Source organism: Conger conger, chromosome 10 (genome assembly GCF_963514075.1).
Source record: "Conger conger chromosome 10, fConCon1.1, whole genome shotgun sequence".
NCBI lineage: Eukaryota > Metazoa > Chordata > Actinopteri > Anguilliformes > Congridae > Conger > Conger conger.
This window is the reverse complement of record NC_083769.1, coordinates 3,481,468-3,506,551: the sequence shown is the minus strand read 5'-3', so window position 1 is coordinate 3,506,551 and position 25,084 is coordinate 3,481,468. Positions and strand designations below refer to the sequence as shown.

Here is a 25,084-nt window from a genome sequence, read left to right as displayed (position 1 = left end):
CAACCCTGGAGTAGAAACAATGGCACTATGACCACATCTGCCCAACATGTCCTCAACCACTGTATACTATCAAAACATTGATTTCGAGTTTAAACCTTGTTTTTAAGTCATTTAATAAATAGGCAGACATGAAAACAATTTTAATTTATTTTGATTTTTTGCATTTAATCACTTCCATATAATTCATAAAATGGTGTATCCCATACATACCATATACAGTGGGCCAGAATTATTGCCATATGTGTTGATCAATATGCGCAAAAATGCTGTAAACTAATGATAAAATAATAGTTATTGACAAGCTTTATTTTCCAACATGTGCAAAGTAATGAGCTTTATTAATGATTCAATGGAATCAATCAAAGTCTTACATTTAAAAAAATTCATTAATAAATAATCATTTTAAAAAAAAAAACTGGTTCCACAATTATTGGCGCCCCTAGTTTAATACTTTGTGCAAACACCCCATTAGTCATTTCCTATCATTTGTAGTAGTTTGGGGAACACATTTGAGGGATTTTTGACCATTCCTCCATGCATAACTTTTCAGAATCATTGATATCCTTGGGATACCCCTCCTCTTCAGTTCAGACCACAGGTTTTTAATGGAATTTAATGGTACAATAGGTAAGATTTCTGTGTTAAAATATTGTTATAAGACCATTGTAAATCCCTTCCTATCATTGAAAAAGGCTCACTGACATGTTGACTCACCCTCTGCCTATGTTTATTCGGGTTTCAAAATATACAGTTAACGGCAAAATAGAAATGACCCACAAGTTTGCTTATATGGTGCCGTTTAATTTTTTGACTTGGTGACCCCAAGACACAACCAATCTCGTCAATTCTTGAACTATGATCGTAGGGTTACTTATGGCCCGTGGGGATAATATGCCCTTGCATCCTCTTCCTGGCAAATTTGTAACCATTACATATGTTTTGCGCTTACAGTGCAAACTGATATGTTTCACCGTTTATGTTTGGGTTTTTTCAAGAAAAATTTTGATTACTTAATAAAAAACATTGAAACGTGAGAATAAATATTGAAATAAAAGTTATCGTTTTCTCGTATGTTTGAACGTAAAATACAGATTATTACCCAAGTTGTTTATTTATTTATTTATTTATTTAGGGTGCCAATAATTCTGGAGCCCGGTAAACCTAAGACTAATCGGTAAACCTAAGACTAATCAATACCAATAAACATCCAAGATACCTTGTTCATTTTACTTATTGACTTTCCAAAAAATGACATGCAAAAATGACATGCAATAATAAACAGTGAAATGGAGCTGATGAGCTCAAACAATGAGCTAATGTTTTACTTCAACTTTTGATCATTAATTGTTATATCACTTCTGAATATGAATATTTTAAACAACTAATGTATTATTTTTCTTTACCAGCGGTGCAAAGATCTCCCACACACTGCATCTCGCAAAACAACATTTTATTATTTATTTCTTAAACACTTAAACGTATCTTGCGCGTTGGCTACTTGCGTAGCACAAGAAGAAAGTCTTCCCATCGGAGAGAGCAGCTGTGACAGAAACAGGTGAGTTTCACTCAGTGCAGTGCGCAACTGTTTGCCCCTCAGTAAGATGGCGGCCACTACACTGTACTTTTAGCCAGGAGCAACTACGTCAAAAGTGGGGTGGTGGAGTCGAAACCTGTGTGGAGGCTACCTGCTACTACACGCGACGTGCTTTGTGCAGAGAAACAATGTGAGTTTTACAGGAGTGAGTAAACAGTCCGGTTGGTAATTGCATCCGAACATAGCGAACGGTGAGTTTCATTGAGTAGCGATTGAAGTGTTTCTCATACGACATTGAAGGTGCGAGCTACAATAATGGCTAACGTCAGATCATCGAAACGGTTCCACAATCCCTACAGTGACAAAATATGACAACTGCAATTTTAATAAAACTATCCAGATGTTCGCAGACTTAAATAATTGCCGCGAAAAGAGTTGAACATGGCACCTAGCTAGCTAACAAACAATACCATTTACTTTGAATCATCCTTGCTCAAGATAGGGAGTGCAAATATGGAGCTACAATGTAGCAACTATACGTTAGACCGCCGTGTGCGCACGTGAGGTCAACAATACATTCTCACTTTTTAACTACTTTACAGCAGTGGTGATACAATTTACAAGTGCTAGCTAGTGAGCCATTAACCTTTGTTGATCCCCGTATGAGGTCAGCATGATGTAGCTAGCTAACACAAGCCAACAGCACATAAAATGTGTTGTTTGACGGTACGGTCGGCTACGGTCCGTCAGTCGAACGATAAAATGAAAACGTTCAATGAATGAATTAAATTCAATGGCACCGAACATTTCTGTCGCACCTTCAATAAACGGTATAGGAATGAGTGAAATCTTTTAAAGTTATATATTTCCTGAATCGTCATCAATTTCTATACAACTAGCCAGATTGTTTGCAAACTTAATTGCAGCGAAAAGAGTTTAACATGGCACCTAGTTGGCTAGCAAGCTACAGTAACTGAATAGCTTCAGAATAATCCTCGCTAACATCGGTTGCCACGTAAATTCCATTAACATAGCTAAACTACAATGTGTTACGCAGGACTTTAAAGGTGACCGTTCGTAGTAATTATCGCAGTCATTTGGTCTTTGGATGTGTGTAGCTTATGTAGGACCGTCTAAAACTGGCTGAAAAATGAGTCGGCTATAGAACTGTCTGCATCCAGCTGACTGCAACTGCTTACTGTAAATATTTTGTCTACTGAAACGAGACTGTTATTTGTTTGCTCTGTCGCCTTTTGTAATTGTGATGTCTTGACTAACTTCAATCGTTTCATTTTGCTAGATAAGAAGGCGTACCCGTACTACCTTAGACTTTACTGCCCAAGAGCACAACGCATTCTCTCGCAAAATTACAGACCCGGTTCTCAAATAATTGCAGGCTAGTTCTTTTCGCGAGTTGTGTAGGGTGTCTGGTATCCGATTCCTCATACTAGGCTATCAAAATGCGCATTATCAATTGACTCGCTTAAAATGTTTTCCAAGACTTTCTCCCATAGGGTTCCTACTTTTAAAGTCCCACAATCTTATCATTACTCCCAGTGTAGAAACCCTTCAGTCTTCCATTTTAATGCTAAGGAAATGGTTGTTTCCCATCGCATATGATTGGATTAACAAATAAGAGAGAGGTGGGGCGTGAAAGCGAGGTGTCGGCCATTGCAGCTGAAAAGCATTGTATACTGTCTACCGTAAATCCTCAAATTGTGTCCGGGGTCTTTTATATACTTAGGCTGCACAAAGCACAGACCTTTATTTGGGACAGGCTTGTATTCAAGGCAGGCCTTTATTTATTATTAGGCTTCTGGTGTAGAATTTTATTCTTAGAAATAAAGTAAAAGGCTACACTTAAAGTGGGCCAACACTGTTCAACACTTCCTGTAACCGTTCAGAAGTCAATTAGTGTAGGCTAATCAGGAAACACCGTTTGGTAAGTCATAGTGTCAGTCTTAACAGACTTAGTTTATTGCAAATATTCTCAAACACAATAAATCACATACAAGTCACAGACACGCCTTCATGAACAATAACAAATTAGCGTAGATAACAGCAAGTTAAGGATCTTTTTTTCCTAAAGGGTGTTTTATTGTGAGATGCGTTTCGTTTGGAGCAGCATACCGGTAGGCTATCAAATGATTTTCGCTTTGGTTTGGGACTTAATTTACTTTTGGACTGTTTGATTCTATTGCTAAATGTTGGGACTGATGGGCACTGAAATCTGGGGGGTATTTGATGGTTCACTGTTAAGTTTTATGTAGTTGAAAGAGTGTCTGGATTTCCACCCGTCTGTTTATTGCGAGCCAAGGAAGCCGCTTTCATTCATTCATTGAACGTGCGCTGTGCTGTAAATACATGGAAACCTTATTGCGTAGCCAAGTAGCCTAAATTGAGTTGATTTTTAATTTTGCCTGATTTACTTTTTATTAAATTCGTAGGCTGGAATGCCTTGTGGCTACAATTGTGTTTAAATGTATACTGCTTCAGCCTTTGGCAAGCTACTTAGAAGTGGGCGGCAAGCGACTGGTAGCTTGAGAGCAACGTGTTGGAGACCCATGGTGTAGGACGACTTTTCATTGGCAACAGTATTAAACCAACCAACAATATAAAATATTAAGAAGAGCTCTTTTATTTCATTGAGTTAAATCGAAACAATGTCTTCTAGTGCTCATGGACTGATAGCCCTACTGGTAGGCAATATTACCCCGGCTTGTATTTGGGGGCCGGCCTTTATTTGTCCGAATCGACCACGCCCCCGGCTATTATCCGAGGCCCGGCTTCAAATAGAATCCCGGACACAATTTGAGGATTTACTGTATATGAAGTACAGGAAATAAAATGTAAAAAAAGGTTACCCCCATCCACCTGGAAGAAAGGCTGGCATGACTAAGTTTACTAACTCATTTAATAAAAAATAAAAAAAATAAAAAAAAACCTGCTTCATGTCAGTATATCAGATTTTCCCTCTTGGCGACAAATACCATCATGGATTTCAAGGTAAAGATGACCTTGCAATGCAATAAGAAGCTCAAAAGACATAGATCTGATTTTCAATGGCCTCCATCTTGTATTTCAAGGTTTAGATTATCTGAAATGCTGCACCATTGTATTTGCTGACCTACCATGTGTGGGAAAAGACACCTAATCCATTTCTCTAGTCTATCTGGTACAAACTATACCACATCCAATTTCCAAAATGGCAGATGGCAGTTGTCTTTGGCTGCGTCCTATTATCTTTCACTCCACCCTCCTTTACTCCACTCCCCCCTCCTTTACTCCACTCCCCCACTCCACCCTCCTTTACTCCACTCCCCCACTACCACCCTCCTTTACTCCACTCCCCCACTACCACCCTCCTTTACTCCACTCCTCCACTCCACTCCCCCACTACCACTCCTCCTCTCCCCCCCCTTTACTCCACTCCCCCCTCCTTTACTCCACTCCTTTACTCCACTCCTCTACTCCACCCTCCTTTACTCCACTCCTCTACTCCACCCTCCTTTACTCCACTCCCCCACTCCCCCCTCCTTTACTCCACTCCCCCACTCCCCCCTCCTTTACTCCACTCCTCCACTCCACCCTCCTTAATCTCCTTATTCCACCAGTTTGTCTGCCTACTCCAAACCGACTCCAAATCGACTTGGTCCTGAATGGTCTGCTTGTTCATAGCTTTTCGATATTTTCATTAATTTCCAAGATATTTCAAGTTTTCCAGGGAAATAAGTACCAGAGGAATGTTCAGTTTCTACATTGGTGACAGTTATAATCTTGGCTAAATATTTTGCAAAGTTTGGGGCTGCGGTGGCGCAACAGGCTAAGACGCAGCAGACTTGCGGTTGCAGTTCACTGCAGTTGCACACCGGGGACCAGGGTTCGATTCTCGGTCCTGCCAAAAGCCAAGTTTGGCCGGCTCACGTGGAGCAGCATAATTGGCTCGCTGCTCCAGAGGGAGGGACTTGGCAGGGTTAGTGGATCGCTGCACACAAAAGCACTTCGGGCGCCTCGGAATCATGGTCACAAATCAGAAAAAATAAATAAATATATATTTAGCAAAGTTTTGGGAATTCAAGTTCCCTGCCATCCTTGCTTTCTGGAACTGTAGAGTGCCAGATTTTATGGGTTGCGTGGAATTGGGAGAGGCTTTAAACAAGCCGCTTGGAGTTCCGTGAAGTAGTGACATCACAACGATATGCTTGTTTGCTTCAGCATGGCCCACCTTGTAGCCGGAACAAATCTAAGCGCTCAACTATGTTCTGATGACTGCCTGTGAGGGGGGATGTGATTGGGCAGAGGGTGGATGTGATTGGTCAGAGGGTGGATGTGATTGGTCAGAGGGTGAATGTGATTGGTCAGAGGGTGAATGTGATTGGTCAGAGGGTGGATGTGATTGGGCAGAGGGTGGATGTGATTGGGCAGAAGATGGATGTGATTGGGCAGAGGGTGGATGTGATTGGGCAGAGGGGGGATGTGATTGGGCAGAGGGTGGATGTGATTGGGCAGAGGGTGGATGTGATTGGGCAGAGGGTGGATGTGATTGGGCAGAGGGTGGATGTGATTGGGCAGAGGGTGGATGTGATTGGGCAGAGGGTGGATGTGATTGGGCAGGTTCCTCTGCGTTCTCCAGAGGACGGTTGCAGTGTTCCTGCAGATGGGGCCATGATTGCAGGGGTGCAAGAGGCCTGGTCAGTGGGGCTCAGCAAGCGGGGAAGCAGGCGTTCACCCTGCCCAAACTGGCCCTGAGTCCACCCCACCGGACCAGGATTGAGGTATTGGTGCAATAGTACTCTGGACTTAGATATTATAGCACTTACAACTCTGTGGCTCGGTGCCACTGTAGAATTTGTCGCTAGTGAATTTGTGCTGTGCTATGATGATCCATAAGTATGATCTTTCAGTCTCCCAAGTCTGCCGACCATGTCGCTCCCCATTGTTGACCCTGTAATGGCCCATTTTGTTGACCATACAGCTCTGACGAAGGTCCACTGACTGTAAGCTCTGCCTGTTTTTACATGTAATTAATTGAGGTGAACTTTTGAAAATATGGAGTGTTGTTTGAAATTTTTTTCATCGTTATCTACCATTGCACCTGAAGCCATACTTTCTTGGAAATCTTTTTTTTTAATTCTGGAAAATGCAGATATCATAGCCTTGGTCAATCTAATCATTTGGTTATTTGTATTGGGCAGCATCCCTCTTCGCCGGTCCGCCCCCCTCCTGTCTGCCTGCGGTCCAGCTCCACGCTGTTCTTTGTGTGTGGGTGCCATGCAGTTTGGGCGAGGCCTGGACTCTCCCTGCACTCTGGTTCTGCTGGTGGGACTGCAGCTGGCCTTCCTGCTCTACCTCTCTCTGGGCGGGTTCGGGGGCCTGGCCTCTGTCCTGCTGCACTCCCGGCAGGAGTTTGATTACTCACGGCCTCATGACGTCTACACCAACCTCAGCCTGGAAGCGGCACTGGACAGCAGCCAGCAGAAATACTGCCCTCTGGTCTCCCCTCTGCTAGGTGTGTCTGTGTGTGCCTGTGTTTGGTCCTGTAGGTGCTACAGTATCCCTGTAAACTGTGTGCCTGTGTTTGGTCCTGTAGGTGCTACAGTATCCCTGTAAACTGTGTGCCCGTGTTTGGTCCTGTAGGTGCTACAGTATCCCTGTAAACTGTGTGCCTGTGTTTGGTCCTGTAGGTGCTACAGTATCCCTGTAAACTGTGTGCCCATGTTTGGTCCTGTAGGTACTACAGTATTCCTGTAAACTGTTTGCCAGTTCACGATGCACCGCAGTCTCTTGTTCTTTAATTTACCTACATTACAATGACACAATGACACAATGACACAATGACTTCTGTGGTCTAATGGCTGAGTTTATTTTCACCGATTGTTTATGAGAAAATTAGATTATTTCACAAGAAATACTTTTGTGCCATTTACCTCTATAGTCTCCTGCATCATTAGTCGTCATTAATATTGTTTTTTGCTGTTCTTCACCCCTTGTTGATGCTTGCTACCTCATTGTTCTTGCGCCACCTGCAGTGGGTCCCGTGTCAGTGCGCCTTTCTTCACCCCCCTCCTTGGATGAAATTTGGAAGAAGAACCCCCTGGTGTCACCCGGTGGCCTCTACCGCCCCCCTGGCTGCGAGTCCCGTCACCGCACAGCCATCATCATCCCGTACCGGGACAGACTGTCGCACCTGCGCTCCCTGCTGTACCATCTGCACCCCTTCCTACAGAGGCAGCAGTTGCATTACACCATCTACATCGTGCACCAGGTGCCCCCCCCGTCTGCCAAACACCCACAGCCCTGATTATACCCCTTTATACTGTACATGCCAGACCTGGGTCAAATACTCAATTGCTTGGATTCAATTACTTTTCTGTGCTGGAGGTTTTCAACCACAAAAAGATTGTTTGCACTCAGGCCCAACTGAAAAGAATGAGGTAACTTTGGTCACCGTAGTAATGCCACCTCTTTTTCTTGGGGATAACCTTTTTCTACTTTTATTTTCTGGACTTTATAGGTAACCCGTTCTATCGCAATCAGTCATAAGTCACGACGGCCAATTTTACATAAATTGATGTTTATGTAGAAATTGTCATTTCTTTTGGCTGTTTTAGGCTTTCATCTTCATTTTGTAGAACAATATCTTGGCTTTCATAATCTGCATGTCTTAATGCCAAATTCAGAGTAAAGATATAGTTTTTAAGCTTTTAAACGTAAGATGTCAACGTGAAAGTAACACCTGAATTGTGCATTGTTTGGAGGCTAGCCAGCTTGTCTCCGTTCACCAGTCACAAACAACCACAGCTACTTTTCTTGATATCTGGAGTGGAGAGATAACCTTGGTATCGTTCTTACATTCTCCGTTGGGGTAAATTTGACAGAATTTACATGGTCACATGTCCAGCATACACTGCTTAAGGCCACCTGCAGAACTGAGTTGATCTTGCCTTCAAAGAGGACCAGAAGGTGGGATTCATTTCATAGGTTCACCAGACAAGCCCTATAAATAGTAGAAAAGTACTTTTTAATCCAATTCCCCTGCAGGCGGGGAACTCCACCTTTAATCGGGCGAAACTGCTGAACGTGGGGGTGCGGGAGGCCCTGAGGGAGGAGGACTGGGACTGCCTGTTTCTCCACGATGTGGACCTGCTGCCCGAAAATGACCACAACACCTACACCTGCCACGCCCAGTTCCCCACCCACTTGTCCGTGGCCATGGACAAGTTTCGATACAGGTGAACTACTGCGATACAGGTGAACTACTGCGATACAGGTGAACGACTGCGATACAGGTGAACTACTGCGATACAGGTGAACTACTGCGATACAGGTGAACTACTGCGATACAGGTGAACTACTGCGATACAGGAGCCAGTGAGGGTGGCAGCAGGAATGTTCCCTGGGAAAAGGGGTCTGGTTTGTGGGCCATTGGCAGCTGACCACAATTTTGTTGACTAACAGATTGTTTGGTCAAAACGTTCGACCGAGTGTGTGCTTTTATTTCTTTTTTTTTTCTTTTTTATTACATTGTTTTTTTATTGGGACTTAAGCAGAAAATGTTCTGCATGACCAAATTCACGCCTGTCAGAGTAATCCCTTTGGTGGAAGCAGGGCTGCATCAATCAAAAAGAGCCATTCAGAAGTAACCCCAGGGGTATGCTAAGACCTTTTAAATGGTGGATTTTACAATGTTTTATCTGTACGCAATCAAATTTTCAAGCCCTGACCTCTCCTCCCAATGCCCACAGGTTGCCATACTTGCAGTACTTCGGGGGCGTTTCCGCGGTAACACCTGAGCAGTACCTGCGAATGAATGGCTTTCCCAACGAGTACTGGGGATGGGGCGGGGAGGACGATGACATCGCTGCCAGGTTTTTCTTTTCTTTTCCCCAGCACATTTGTTTACACGTGTGTGTGTATGTGTGTGTGTGTGTGTGTGTGTGTGTGTGTTTGTGAGAGGACAAGAGAATATAAAAGAATAAGCTATGTCACTGTACCAGCCACGACAGTGTCCATTACTCCTGCTAAGCCCAGTGTCTGTTACACGCCCTGTATTACTCCTGCTAAGTCCAGTGTCTGTTACACACCCTGCATTACTCCTGCTAAGCCCAGTGTCTGTTACACGCCCTGTATTACTCCTGCTAAGTCCAGTGTCCATTACACGCCCTGTATTACTCCTGCTAAGTCCAGTGTCCATTACACGCCCTGTATTACTCCTGCTAAGTCCAGTGTCCATTACACGCCCTGTATTACTCCTGCTAAGTCCAGTGTCCATTACACACCCTTCATTACTCCTGCTAAGCCCAGTGTCTGTTTATATGCCCTGTATTACTCCTGCTAAGCCCAGTGTCTGTTACACGCCCTGTATTACTCCTGCTAAGCCCAGTTTCTGTTTATACGCCCTGTATTACTCCTGCTAAGTCCAGTGTCTGTTACACGCCCTGTATTACTCCTGCTAAGCCCAGTGTCTGTTACACGCCCTGTATTACTCCTGCTAAGTCCAGTGTCCATTACACGCCCTGTATCACTCCTGCTAAGTCCAGTGTCTGTTACACGCCCTGTATTACTCCTGCTAAGTCCAGTGTCTGTTACACGCCCTGTATTACTCCTGCTAAGCCCAGTGTCTGTTACACGCCCTGTATTACTCCTGCTAAGCCCAGTTTCTGTTTATACGCCCTGTATTACTCCTGCTAAGTCCAGTGTCCATTACACGCCCTGTATCACTCCTGCTAAGTCCAGTGTCCATTACACGCCCTGTATCACTCCTGCTAAGTCCAGTGTCTGTTACACGCCCTGTATTACTCCTGCTAAGCCCAGTGTCTGTTACACGCCCTGTATTACTCCTGCTAAGCCCAGTTTCTGTTACACGCCCTGTATTACTCCTGCTAAGCCCAGTTTCTGTTACACGCTCTTTATAATCTCTGATCTCCTCGCTGTCACCATGCTGCTCCTTTGACTCTTCCCAGACTTCTGAAAGGTCAGTAAATCTGTTAAGTTTGTGGAATCTAGAAGATTCCTCCACAGGGCTTGCACTCTTTCCACTGTCAGTGTTTCGCCTTTTTAAGCATAAAGGCGCACTCCTTTTCTGGAGGCCCTGTCCAGGATGCATATCATTTCATTAAAGCACAGATAATAAAATCCAAATGTAAGTGTTTGAACTGGACAGACGGCACGTACGGTGATGAAAGTGGAAGCCCGAACCGTAGGGCTGAAGTGTTTAGAGGTATTAGTGAGTTAGTGAGTTAGTGTGTGTATCCCTGTCCTGATTCTGTCTGTCCACTGTTGGGTTTTGTGTGTATTCGTAGTTTGTCGATGGAAATAAAGCTGTAAAGAGCCTTGAAAGATCCCTACAGAGGGAGTGCACGATCAGGGCTGAGGGTTTGGTAACCAGATTACAGGCATAGCGTAGACATGTCCTCATATTTCATATGAATTTAATTGTGTGTATCTGACCTGGGTCAAATATGTTCTCCATTCAAATGCTTTTCAGTGCTCGATTGATCTCGCCTGGTAAAATTGAGCTGACCAAGAGGACCAGAAGGCAGGGTTGACAAGGTTTTTTGACAAGAATATGTTTAAGAGTTTTTTCCAATACACCAGACAAGCTCAGTAAACTGTAGAAAAGTATTTGAATCAAAAACAGTTATGTATTCAACTCAGCTCTTGGTCTCACTCTTAGGGAGTTGTCTGGCCGTTCCTGGTATTTGCCCTTCTTGTGTTTACTGCAGGAATTGACTGTTAAGAAGTGCAATCTTTAAACTGTAGGACCACAAACTTCCTCTTTTTTCTTTTTCTTCTTCTGTGATTCGCCCTTCCCCATGCTATGTGCAGAGTGCGTCTCTCCGGGATGAAGATTGTCCGTCCGTCTGTAGAGGTGGGCCACTACAAGATGATCAAACATCACGGAGACACGGGCAATGAGGAAAACCCTCACAGGTAAAGAGCAGAAGAGCAGGAAAACCTTTTTCGTAATCGGTTGAGGGCCTTATACCTTAATATATACCCCCCCTGTTTACTTCCCACTTCCCCCCACTGACTGGCTGACATCAAATTCAAAACATTGGTGCTAGCCTTCCAAGCAGTTAAGGGGTCTGCCCCAGCTTACCTCCAAAAAATCATCAGACCCTACACCCCTGCCAGACCTCTTTGTTCGGCCTCCACAGGCCGCTTGGCGCCTCCCCCTCTCCAAACTTCCACCTCACGTGGAATGATCAAATAGGCCCTAGTCCTTATCTTTGTTGTGCAGGTAGCAGTTGAAATTGTACTTCCCTCTCGGGTCTTTCAGCGCACTTATCCCCGGTTGTGGGTCTGCACTTTGCACTTTGTTGTACGTCGCTCTGGATAAGAGCATCTGCCAAATGCCATTAATGTAATGTAATATAATGTCATGTAATGTAAAAGGCATCCTGTCTAGGAGTTTCACCAACTTTGTCAAGCTGATACTAAGTTCTTCCGAAGCACTGTGGCTTGCAGTCGGTCAAATTAAAAATGTCACACATTCTCTCAACCTCTCACCACCCTCCCCTCTCCAATCCTCCCTGCTGGGGGCAGGTTTGACTTGCTAATGAAGACCAGGAGGAACTGGCGTGCAGATGGCCTGAACTCTCTGACCTACACCCTTCTGTCGAAAGACCTGGAGCCCCTGTACACCAACCTGTCTGTCAGCATTGGGGACAGCCACCGCAAGAAAGCCTCCGGCTAAACCACTGTTAAAGAGTTAGGGTGTAAGTTTATCTGGGGCTGTGTAAACGAACCAGGGCCATGGGTAACAGGCCGAAGACACGACTGAGGAAATGTGGGATCTGTGGGAGGTCCAATGGTCAGCTGGTTTTGAGGTGAGATAGCCCTATCTCTGCTTAAAGCAATGGTGCATTCTGGGTTTTTAAATATTATTTCAGTGTATTTTGACTGGCCCAGGCAGTGGTGTGCAGTGATGGATATTTTAAATTCTTACATTAAGTTTCTGACAGTGGCAGGGTTCAGGGCATGCAGGGGTATGTGGCCTAAAGCAAAACAATAATATTTACATACACTCAGTGACCACTTTATTTGGTAAACCTGTACACAAGCTTGTTAATGCAAATATTTAATCAGCCAGTGTGGCAGCAACTGAATGCATAAAGCATGCAGCCATAGTCAAGAGGTTCAGTTGTTGTTCAGCCCAAACATCAGAATGGGGAAGAAATGTGAGCTAAGACTTTGACCGTGGAATGATTGTTGATGCCCAGACGGGTTGGTTTGATTATCTCAGTCTCCAGAGTTTACAAAGAACAGTGCAAAAAACAAAAAACATCCAGGTCTATAGATCTAAAATATTCTTCATTGCACACAAACGCTGAAAGTTTTTAAGCATACTTAAAAACAGTAGCACTTCCATTTTAAAAACAGCCCAGCCAGGTGAACTTTCCCTTTAAATGTTCTGTTTGCCAAAGGCCCCGGTATGCATGCCCACAGTGTGGGCTGGTGTACTGAAACGAATTCCCAACTAAAAACAAAGTTTATTTTTCAAGTTTCTATATGTGCCTTTTCACCTAGATTTTCTAGGTCTATTTGTTTTGTTTTTGTATAATTGATGATTTTCCTGCAGACTAGAAGATATATTTGTATATTTTTTATGAACTTTTTGTTGAAGGGTGTCTCGATAATTAAGATGGATTTTAAGGGATCACATTTTATTTAAGGATGATCAAAGTATTTAATAATTGAATGTGATAAAATAATTTAACTTAAAATGGATTATTATGCTGAAATCTGTGCTTGGGTTGTGCTTTGGGCTGATTCACGGGTTCATGGAATAACGTATTTATGATGCTGGTTCTTCAAATGATTTTCTGTGATTGAAGAGATTCTGTGTTATATTTATCATGATGAAATTAACAGACTGGGACTGACATTGCTTTTGGACATATACTTGATTTTGCTGTATATAGTTAGAAGTATATTTTTCTGAGAATATGTTTAAGAATTTTATAAAAATTGATTCTCCAGGGTTGGTTTCATAGTTGCAGAGTGAGTCATATGTGCCAACAATTTTGTTCTGAGAAGCACGTTTCTGAAATGGTTTAATGTGTTGCTACCTCTTAAAAGGTTAAATGTCTCCGATCATTTTATGGGTGTAAATTTCATTTATCAGGGTCTCCCAACCGCTTCAGGCCTCTGTTCAGAAGTCAGTAGTATTCTTAATGTTTAGATATCTGTAGTGAAACACATCCCACTTACAGAGCACCGTGAGCATGGTGATATCTATATGGTGTTTTAATGTCTTTGCCTTTGAATTTTAAGCCTGCTACACTGTTTTAATGGCTTATTGCCATAGAGTTGGGTGAATCCGGTCTCTCTGTGACAGACTCCAGAACCCCTGTGTGTTACCCATCCCAAATGTCTAATTCTGTGTGCTTAAATTGGACATAACTGAAACGATAATTGATGTGTAGTCAAAATCAATGTGGCACTTTTTGATTATCAGAAGCAATGCTTAGGTCAATATAATTACAATATAGAATTGTGAACTCTATATTTCTATATTGTTAGGAAAAAATGCATCAGAGGTAGATGGTTATTAGAAATATTTATGGAATCCTGTTTTGCAAGTTTATATTTTTTGGTTGGAGGATGGTGTGTGTGTTCTAATTTTTAGGTCAATGTTGTACAGTCAGGTCCAGAATTATTGGCACCCTAGATGAAAATGAGCGAAAAAGGCTGTATAAAACAACACAGATAATGAGCTATATTTTATGTCCAAACATATGGGAAAACTATATACTTTTATCCTAATACAATTATTCTCATTTTTATTTTATTTTTATTGAGTAATACTATTTATGAAAAATGTAAGTGTCAAAATTATTATAAAGATAATTTTAGTTAAATCAGTACAATTCTGCTTATTTAAGTTAATCTCAGTCTTAAGGAACTGTATTGTGGCCTTCCATCACTTCCTGTTTCCCTAGGGTATAAAAATGAGGTAACACACCTGTAAAATCCCTTTGTAATCCATCACCATGGGGGAAGTCAAAGAACTGTCAAATCAAAAGAGACAGATGGTTGTTGACCTACACAAGTCAGGTAATGCGTACAAAAAAAAATACATAAACGGTTAAACATACCACTAACCACTGTTAGGGCAATAATCAAAAAGTTTCAAACATCTGGAACAGTTGCAAACTTGCCAGGAAAAGGACGCAAGTGCATGTTGCCCCCACGCACAGTGAGGAAGATGGTGAGGGAGGCAAAGGGGTAGTCCATAAGCGCAAACCTAAGGATATGAAGGATCTTGAAAGGTTCTGCATGGAGGAATGGCCCACGATCCCTCCAAATGTGTTCTCCAACCTTATTAAACATGATAGAAATAGGCTTATCCTTGCCAGGGGAGGCTGCACCAAGTACTAAAAACAGGGGTGCCAGGAATTGTGAACCTTTTATTTATTTTTTTGGAAAGAAATGTATAATTTGAAAAATGTGTAATTTTGGTCGATTCCATTGAATCATTAATAAAGTAAAATATTTTCCACATTTTGGAAAATTACAATATCTGAGTAATGGTATTATTTGTTTTCTACAGTCTTTTTTTGCTAATTTTCATCAAGGGTGCCAATAATTCTGGACCTGACTATATCTGTATGTAACCACTATGGGTATACGATTGACGGCATGTGTGTACAATACTGAGGATAGCAGTGGAGTGCGATTGTGTATCTTTTTGGTAGAAGTCATATTTACAGTTCAGTGAGTGAAATTCACTGAGATTTTCATGTGTATAATAATACACCAATAAAACTTGTATTAATTATGACTGATAATTGTGGGGATGACTTCAAAGGTCAGGAATAAAACGATGGGAGCTTGTTTTTTTTTGTTGTTTTTTTTCTTACTTTTACAGGAAAACACACATGACCTATTTTACAGACAAAATCTTTGTCACTACAATATGCATGCATCTAAATAAATTTCAAGATCCTTGGCCCGTTGTTGGTTTTAAAATTGCTGTGCCATTGATCAACTGAATCACTTGTTTTTTCTGTCATAAAATACTAGCTCTTTGTTTGATTTCTTGATTCAACATTTACACTGGATACCTTTTGAAATTCTATTTCTATGGAAAACGACAGTATGCACGGGCACTGAAGGAAGCGTGTCTGGTGCCCCCCGCACAGTGCTGCAGCCAGGGGCATGGGTGCTGGGGTCCAGGGGCATGGGTCTCCAGCCGGGCCCTGCTGATGTAGCAGTACTCTGACACTGTGGCTCTCTAACCTGGTCCTGGGGACGCCTGTGTATGCTGGGTTTTGTCACAGCCAATCTCTTGATTGCCAGTTTCTCTCATGAAATCATGAACTTATAATCAACAATATTACATTACCAGGACCTGTTCAGCAGATGGTGTATTCTCACACTGTTAATAGTCATCTGTAAGACCCGTCTTATTGTAAACTATTCCTCATTGTAGATCAAGTGTATTTGTTTTACTGAATGGCTTCAGATCTTGAGGCAAAATGTAGTATTTGATGAATGGAACCCAAGTAAACACATTTTAAAAAAATTATGAAATTGCCCCCTAGTTGCACCAGGATGTCTGATGCCTGGTTCTCTTCAGGATTCCTAAATTGATGGATGTTGCCATGGCTACAGCCCTTGGCATGTTACAGTAGGCTCATCTGTTTGTTGCCCTAAGTTATTTCATTATAACCCAGTAGCTGCAACGATATGGGTCCTCCTTTTCCTACTATGATAACAGTACTGTGATCACACTGAGTCACAGAGTTCTCCCTGAAGGTCACGTGAAACAAATGGTCTTACTAGTAATCCATCTCCAAGAATACAAACAAGGTTTACCGCATTCAGGCAGCTCTGGGCATACGCACAAGGTTTAATAATTGAGTATTTGTAATATTTAACAATATTCAGTGGTAGGAAGGCCAAGATGGTCCATGTTAATAAAATGTGTGAGGGAGTTTCATCTGGTTAGTGAATGAAACGTGTGGTAGGAGTGGTTTGGGCCCTTGAGGACTGATGAGCAGACACCCCTGTGTGTCACTGGTTTTGTTTCCTCATGATTGAGGGTGGGCAGTGGCAGTAGGCCTGCACCCTCCCTGCCCTGCAGACAGTGTTTCGTCTCTCAATGTACATACAAATGGGAGGGAAGCTGTTTCAACAGATTGAAGTTAAACATTAAACAAATCAAATCACTCCTGCTTATTAGGTCAGGTGTGTTCACATTTAGACTGCAATCGACAGGTTTCAAGTTTTTATCTATGTTTTTATCTCACTTCTAGCCCTTGAAACTGTACTCCCCTGTAGGGATTTGAGTGCACTTGTTCCTGGTTGTGGATATGCACTTTGTTGTATGTTGCGCTGGATAAGAGCGTCTGCCAAATGCCTGTAATGTAGTATAATTTATGATTACGGGAAGCCTTATGGAGAAGCTCAAACTGACAGAAATCACCCAGTTGCCCACTGGCCAGCACTGCCAGACAAGTTTTTCTGCTTCCCGCTCATGTTCTACATATATAATCTAGGTGTTAAAACATTTAAAAAATATATTATCCATCATCTTTGTTCAAGGAAAGGCCTTACATTTCTTTAGACTTTGATGTTCCCTGGTGGTTTCCTCACTCTGCATCAACTCGAATTTTGCAGTTATGGCTGGTGTCCTCATAGTATTGTCATTTGACATACCAAAAATGTGAAATATTCATAACCAAAGGCCATTAACTAACCAGCCTTATCATTGCGACTCAAGGGGAAACTGAAAGATTACTCACAAAATATAACCTAGTCTGCCCACTGATGATAACGGTAAAATGAGCAGTCGCAGTAACTCTTGGCACCCATCTGATTCGTTCTCATTTGTGTATGACTGTGCTCAAGACAGTGAACTACGAGGAACAGGTAATCTGTCTAAATCTAAACTAATATATTTATATTTTTGTTATTTATAGGAGACTTACCAAAATGATGAGTAAAACTTGATATAGCTAGGCTATTGTAATATTATTTTGGCCATTGACATTTAGGGCCAGTTTCACAGACACAGATTAAGCCTAGTCCAAGACTAAATTCAATCTTGAATAAAGATTCTCTATACTAAACTCAGTCTCGTCCAAGACTGAGCTTAATCCTTGTCCGTGAAACCCGGCCCATACAGTTTATTGTCTTGTCCCATTGTGTAATAGGCTATGCATTTGAAGTACAACATGAAGTAATGGTAGTTTAGGCAAAGATCATTTTTGAAGTAAGGTATGCTGAGCCTGTATAACTCACAGATTTTAAAGCTCTCTTGAAAATGGTATTTTGATTTAAAAGACTGCAATGGAATAACTTCAGCTATACATTTGTACTGTATTTCTGCAAAATTCCTAAACCACAGTTTAGAGAAACTGTTGTTATTGAAATTGAAAGTATCTACACAAGTTGCACAGCTGGGGCACAGAGCAAGTGAATATGCTGTCCTACTAAACTTGCTCCAAAACTGGAAATATGTGGCAGGCTTTGGCAGTGTAAAGGCTAAACAATGTATTATATATTTGGCAGGATAGAAAAGTTGTGTCCAATGCCCAGTTTGGAGACTTGATCGAGTTTGCTTATCCCACTGGATAATCACATTGGGGTGTGTATGATGGACACAGCCGTGTGATCCATTTGGCTGTGCCAGGTAAGACTGCCAGGTAACGACAATAGTGGCAATGGCCACACGTTTGAGTCATGGCTAGGCATAGACTATTTGGAGGATATGCTGGAAATCAGGAGCAATTGGCTTGGGGAGGATTGTGATCATGGGGGTTGGGGGGGGTGGGGTGGCAGATTGTGATCATGGGGGTTGGGGGGGATTGTGATCATGGAGGTTGGGGGGGATTGTGATCATGGGGGTTGGGGGGGGATTGTGATCATGGGGGTTGGGGGGGGGATTGTGATCATGGGGGTTGGGGGGGGGGTGGCAGATTGTGATCATGGGGGTTGGGGGGGGGATTGTGATCATGGGGGTTGGGGGGGTGGGGGGGCAGATTGTGATCATGGGGGTTGGGGGGGTGGGGGGGCAGATTGTGATCATGGGGGTTGGGGGGGATTGTGATCATGGAGGTTGGGGGGGATTGTGATCATGGGGGTTGGGGGGGATTGTGATCATGGGGGTTGGGGGGGTGGGGGGGCAGATTGTGATCATGGGGGTTGGGGGAGGGGATTGTGATCATGGGGGTTGGGGGGGTGGGGGGGCAGATTGTGATCATGGGGGTTGGGGGGTGGTTGGGACATTGCTATCACAGACTGGGGGGTTTGGAGTGATTGTGATGGCTAAGACCACCCGTCCTTAAAGAACATTTAGAGTATGGGGCATATGTTTCAGTATAAGTTGGTTACTATCTGTTCATGTGCCTGGTGATTACAGCAATTTGTCAAAACCTAAAGCTACTGGTGGTTACAGGTTTGAATGGTTTCCTTCGTTACAAGCTAGGAAAAAGCATGATTTTAACAGTCCGCAATCACCAGAGTTTGATTGCAGGTAGCCGACGATGCTGTCAAATGTATTCCTTATTTCCTCTATTATTGCATATTTATTACACTGAATGGCTCCAATGTTGGTAGGTTTTCGAACATAATATGCTTTTTTCACGTCCTGCCACAGCATCTCTTGGGTTAAAGTCAGAACTTTGTCTTGGACACTCCAATCTTGTTCCTTTTTAGATGTGGACCTGCCTTTGTGTTCTGGATCATGCCGAACAATGCCCCTCAGCTGTGATAAAATTACAATATACCACTGCCTGTCATGGGTTATACACCAGAAAGACCCCTCCGTTCCGCCACTTCATGCCATCTGGCGCCTCCCCCTCGCCACACCTGCACTTCTTGCTCACGACTGCTGTCTGTCCTGGCCCCACGGTGGTGCAATGACCTCCCTGTGGTTGTCTGAATGGCAGAGTCTCTGACCTCTTTCAAATGCAGACCGAAGACTCATCTCTCCAGGCTGCACCTTTCCCTCCATACCTCACCACCATGATTAGCCTTGTATATGCCATAGACTATAATGGCACTTATATATAACATTACATTATTTGCATTTGGCAGACGCTCTTATCCAGAGCGACGTACAACAAAGTGCATACCCATAACCAGGGATAAGTTCGCTGAAAGACCCTAGAGGGAAGTACAATTTCAACTGCTACCTGTACAACAAAGATAAGGACGAGGGCCAATTATTTTTTTTTTTGAACAAACAAACAAACAAACAACAGAGCAAAAGTGACCAAAGTTAACTATCCAAACACTGCTTACCTAGCCAACTAAAAATACCGATACACAAAGCAAGTCACAGAGACAACAATTAAGGTTCACAGAGAGGTAGGGAGGGATGGGGAGAGGTGCTGCTTGAAGAGGTGTCTTCAGCTTGCGCTTGAAGGTGGGGAGTTAGGACATCAACGAGTTAGGACAGAACAGAACAGACAGTAGTCGTGAGCGTGAGGTGGAGGTTCGGAGAGGGGGAGGTGCCAAGCGGCAGGTCTGGCAGGGGTGTAGGGTCTGATGATTTTTTGTAGATAAGCTGGGGAAGACCCCTTAACTGCTTGGAAGGCTAGCACCAATGTTTTGAATTTGATGCGAACCATGACAGGCAGCCAGTGGAGGGAAGTAAGCAGGGGGGTGACGTGTGAGTATTTGGGAAGGTTGAAGACCAGACGAGCTGCTGCATTCTGGATAAGTTGGAGGGGTCTGATGGCGGACGCTGGGAGGCCAGCTAAGAGGGAATTGCAGTAGTCCAGGCGGGACAGAACCATCGCTTGGACCAGGAGCTGGGTCGAGTAGGGGGTGAGAAAGGGGCGGATTCTCTGTATGTTGTATAGGAAGAATCTGCAAGACCGGGTCACCGCCGCAATGTTCTCGGAAAGGGACAGTCTGCTGTCCATCACCACGCCGAGGTTCCTTGCACTGGGTGATGGCGTGAGTGTGGTATCCCCGAGGGAAATGGAGAGATCCAGATGAGGAGAGGTATTAGCAGGGATGAGTATCATTTCAGTCTTGCCTGGGTTAAGCTTTAGACGGTGGTTGTCCATCCAGCTCTGGATGTCCCTCAGGCAAGCGTAGATACGGGCTGAAACCTGCGTATCAGACGGCGGGAACGAGACGAAGAGTTGGGTATCATCCGCGTAGCAGTGGTAGGATAGCCCATGTGTAGTGATCACAGGGCCAAGGGAGCGAGTGTAAAGAGAAAAAAGAAGCGGGCCTAGGACTGAGCCTTGGGGAACTCCTGTGGCGAGGGGCCGAGGTGTCGATACCGAACCAGCCCAGGCAACCTGGAAGGAGCGACCAGAGAGGTAGGACTCAATCCAGTCCAGGGCTGTGCCACAGATGCCCGTTGCTGACAGGGCAGACAGGAGGATGTGATCCACAGTGTCGAAGGCAGCAGAGAGATCTAGAAGAATGAGGACAGAGGAGAGGGAGGCTGCCCGTGCGGCATGGAGTGACTCACTGACGGAGAGGAGCGGGGTCTCTGTCGAGTGGCCCGATCTGAAGCCAGACTGATGGGGGTCTAGCAGGTTCTTGTTAGAAAAGAAAGAAGAAAGTTGAGTAGAAGCGGCTCGTTCTATAGTTTTAGAAAGGAAAGGAAGAAGAGATACCGGGCGGTAGTTCTGGATGATGGAGGGATCCAGAGTAGGCTTTTTTAGCAGCGGAGTGATGTGGGCCCTCTTGGAGGATGCCGGAAAACAGCCGGAAGACAGGGAGGAGTTGACAAGGGAGGTGACAAATGGGAGAATGTCAGGTGTGATAGGAAGGGAAAAGGAAGGGATGGGCCTAGAGGGGGGGGAAGGGCACAGTGAGGGCGGCGGTGGTTGTAAAGGATCTGCGGATGACTGTGACCTTCTCATCGAAGAAATCAGCAAAGTCATCAGCAGCGAAGGAGGACTGAGGAGGAGGAGGCGGTGCGTTGAGGAGAGAGGAGAAAATAGAGAAAAGTTTCCGGGGGTTAGAAGCGGAGTTCTGAATTTGTGTTTGATAGTATTTTGCTTTGGCGGCAGTGACAGCGGAAGAGAATGCCGCCAGGAGAGACTGGTAAGTCCTGAGGTCTGAAGCGTCTCTGGATTTCCCCCACTTCCTCTCCGCTGCGCGGAGGCTGGCCCTGGAGGTACGGAGGGTGTCAGATATCCAAGGGGACGGGAGTGATGTGCAAGGCGGCTTTGAGACGGGGACAGAGGGAGTCAAAGGCGGAGGAGAGAGATGAAAGGAGGGTGGCAGATGCAGAGTCAGCGGGGAGTTTGGAGAATATATATAGTTATATATAGATATTTTTGTGTTTTGTATTAGCTATTGTATTATTGTACTCGGGGTATTCTAGCTGCCAACCGTGTTATGCTAGTTTCTAAGTTGATGCATTCTTCACGGGTTCCAATTATATCTGTATGGTCACGCTAGGACTCAGAACCATACTGTCCTCTCAGGTCCTCTTCACACTTGTTGCTGTGTTCAATCTGCACTTAATTGTACGTCGCTCTGGATAAGAGCATCTGCTAAATGCCTTGTAATGTAATGTAAAAAAAGAAGAGTCCAAAAAGCAGGCAGGGGTCATAAATAATAATCCAGATACATAAATATTTTATTAAACCCCGGTGTCTGTTTTGGAATCACATAGACATGAGAGCCGAGTTAAAGCAGTCTTTCAAAGAACTTCCAACCTTCAGGTTATCGGTATGTTTAATCATTAATATTGGTTATTTTAATTATTAATTAAAATACTAAATTTGTGGTTAGATATTTCTGATAACAGTAATTTTATGAGGCTGAGACCGGTTTCGTAGAAAGTAGAATCCCTACGTTATTTGGCGGCCTGTGTGAGGACCCTACAAATTCATGGAAATTCTTCCTGTTAACATATACAGTGGCAAGAAAAAGTATGTGAACCCTTTGGAATTACTTGGTTTTCTGCATTAATTGGTCATAAAATGTGAGCTGATCCCAAGTATAGACAAACTCAATGTGCTTAACCTAATACCACACAAACAATTATAATATTTCATGTCTTTATTGGACACATCCATTGAACATTCACAGTGCTGGTGGAAAAAGTAATTGAACCCTTGGATTTAATAACTGGTCGAACCTCCTTTGGCAGCAATAACCTCCAACAAGTGTTTCCGGTAGCTGCTGATCAGACCTGCACAACGTCCAGGAGGAATTTTGGACCATTCTTCCTTACAGAACTGCTTCAGCTCAGCCATATTCTCAGGATGTCTGGTGTGAACAGCTCTCTTAAGGTCATTCCACAGCATCTCTATTGGATTCAGGTCTGGACTCTGACTGGGCCACTCCAAAAGGCGGATTTTCTTTTTTTGAAGCCATTCTGTAGTAGATTTACTTTGATGTTTAGGGTCATTGTCCTGCTGCATCACCCAACTTCTACTGAGCTTCAGCTGGCGGACAGCCACCCTGACATTATTCTATAGGATAACTTCATAAACTTGAGAATTCATTTTCCCCTCGATGATGGCAAGCGGTCCAGGCCCCGAAGCAGCAAAGCAGCCCGAAATCATGATGCTCCCTCCACCGTACTTCACCGTTGGGATGATGTTTTCATGTTGGTATGCAGTGCCCTTTTTAGGCCATACATAGCGCTGCGTGTTCTTCCCAAACAATTCAACCTTGGTTTCATCAGTCCACAAAACATTTTCCCAGTAGCGTTGTGGAGTGTCAAGGTACTCTTTGGCAAACTTCAGGCGTGCAGTGATGTTTTTTTTGGAAAGCAGCGGCTTCCTCCGTGGTATCCTACCATGGACACCATGCCTGTTCAATGATTTGTGTATGGTAGACTCATGAACAGAGATGTCAACCAGTTCCAATGATTCCCCCAAGCCTTTAGCTGTTACTCTAGACTTCTTTTTTACCTCACTGAGCATTCTGCGTTGTGCCTTTGGAGTAAACTTGGCGGGGCGCCCACTTCTAGGGAGAGTAGCCACAGTACTAAATCGTCTCCATTTGTAGACAATTTGTCTAACTGTGGACTGGTGAATACCTAAAGTCCTGGAGATTATTTTGTAACCCTTTCCAGTTTTATGCAAGTCAACAATTTTTGATTGTAGGTCTTCGGAGATCTCTTTTTTGTGAGGCATGGTTCACATCAGCAGATGCTTCTTGTGAATAGCAAAGTTTGAGTGTTTTTTATAAGTCAAAGTAGCTCTACACCTCGCTCCAGTCCCGTTTCATTGATTAGACTCCAGGTTTGCTAATTCCTGACTCTAATTAGCTTTTGTTGAAGTCATTAGCATAAGGGTTCACTTACTTTTTCCACCAGCACTGTGAATGTTTAATGGATGTGTCCAATAAAGACACGAAATATTATAATTGTTTGTGTGGTATTAGGTTAAGCACATTGAGTTAGATGTAGATCAGATCACATTTTATGACGAATTAATGCAGAAAACCAAGTAATTCCAAAGGGTTCACATACTTTTTCTTGCCACTGTACATGTTCATCTACAGACGGTGCGCGTAAGGCAATATGCGTGCAGTCAACTGCACCTATGACCCCTGGGAAATTGAATGAGCGGACAAACTCAGCTTTGACGCGCGCCTGTTCGTCGGCTGTAAATGGGAAACTAATGTGTCTACGTGTAGAATCGCCTCGATCACTTGTGGCAGGATGCGGCTGAACGATGGCTGTGATATACCCGACCTGCCACTCATTTCCCTCTGGAATGTCCAGCAGCAGGAATCCCAGAGTGGACAGCACTGGGACAGATACGGGCATGGCATGATCACAGCGTGTCTTCCTTTCCAGATCAGGGGATAAATACGCGCACAAATCTAGCAGAACATTTCTTGGGAGACGATAGCGATTTATAAGCGCAAAAAAGTCATTCCGGTCTTTGAAAACCCTCTGCCTTCTAAAAGCACGGTTTTCAATGTCTACCAATAATGCGAGAACAGCCATGGTTACTTTTTTCTAATTTGACACACTATTTATAGAACATCGCATCCTGTTTTTAATTCAAAACAGCTTGCGTCTGGCAATTAATTCCTCACACCTTTAATTGGGCGGCATGGATGGTGCAGTGTGTAGCACTGCCGCCTCACAGCAACGAGGTCGGCCGGGGCCTCTCTGTGTGGAGTTTGCATGTTCTCCCCGTGTCTGCGTGGGTTTCCCACAGTCCAAAGACATGCACGTTAGGCTGATTGGAGAGTCTAAATTGCCCAAAGGTATGAGTGTGTGAATGAATGGTGTGTGTGCCCTGCGATGGACTGGCGACCTGTCCAGGGTGTATTCCTGCCTTTCGCCCAATGTATGCTGGGATAGGCTCCAGCCCCCCCGTGACCCTGTTCAGGATAAGCGGGTTCAGATAATGGATGGATGGACACCTTTAATTGATAATTCCCATCAAATTGTTCATAAAGCTAATGCAAAGTTCACCACAGGCTTGGAAGCATATGCATCCCAATCTGCAATACCCCTACATAACCAGCAGGAAAATCACTTGCATCAAGTCTACACTTTGCGTCGATAAGATAATTTCCACGTCAAAGTAAGGTTTTATAAGTAACTACTTAGATGTGGTTTTCTGCGTTAGTCATACATAAGATCAA

At 43.7% G+C, this 25,084-nt stretch overlaps 1 protein-coding gene across 6 annotated transcripts; it reads left to right on the top strand.

Annotated features, from left to right (window-relative positions):
- The first annotated feature begins 1,518 nt into the window (after positions 1-1,518).
- Positions 1,519-15,376, top strand: LOC133138717 (beta-1,4-galactosyltransferase 3-like). 6 transcript variants are annotated; one of them, XM_061257706.1, is made up of 8 exons: positions 1,519-1,555; positions 6,168-6,309; positions 6,730-7,043; positions 7,564-7,799; positions 8,576-8,766; positions 9,280-9,402; positions 11,363-11,467; positions 12,083-15,376. In XM_061257706.1, the coding sequence occupies exons 3-8, from the start codon at positions 6,806-6,808 to the stop codon at positions 12,231-12,233; spliced, it is 1,044 nt and encodes a 347-aa protein (XP_061113690.1). In that variant the 5' UTR covers positions 1,519-1,555; positions 6,168-6,309; positions 6,730-6,805; the 3' UTR covers positions 12,234-15,376. The 6 variants fall into 6 exon arrangements, with proteins under 6 accessions (XP_061113690.1, XP_061113686.1, XP_061113691.1 ...); XM_061257702.1 differs by lacking the exon at positions 1,519-1,555 and adding an exon at positions 1,574-1,724; XM_061257703.1 differs by lacking the exon at positions 1,519-1,555 and adding an exon at positions 1,584-1,785.
- The last annotated feature ends 9,708 nt before the right edge of the window (positions 15,377-25,084 follow it).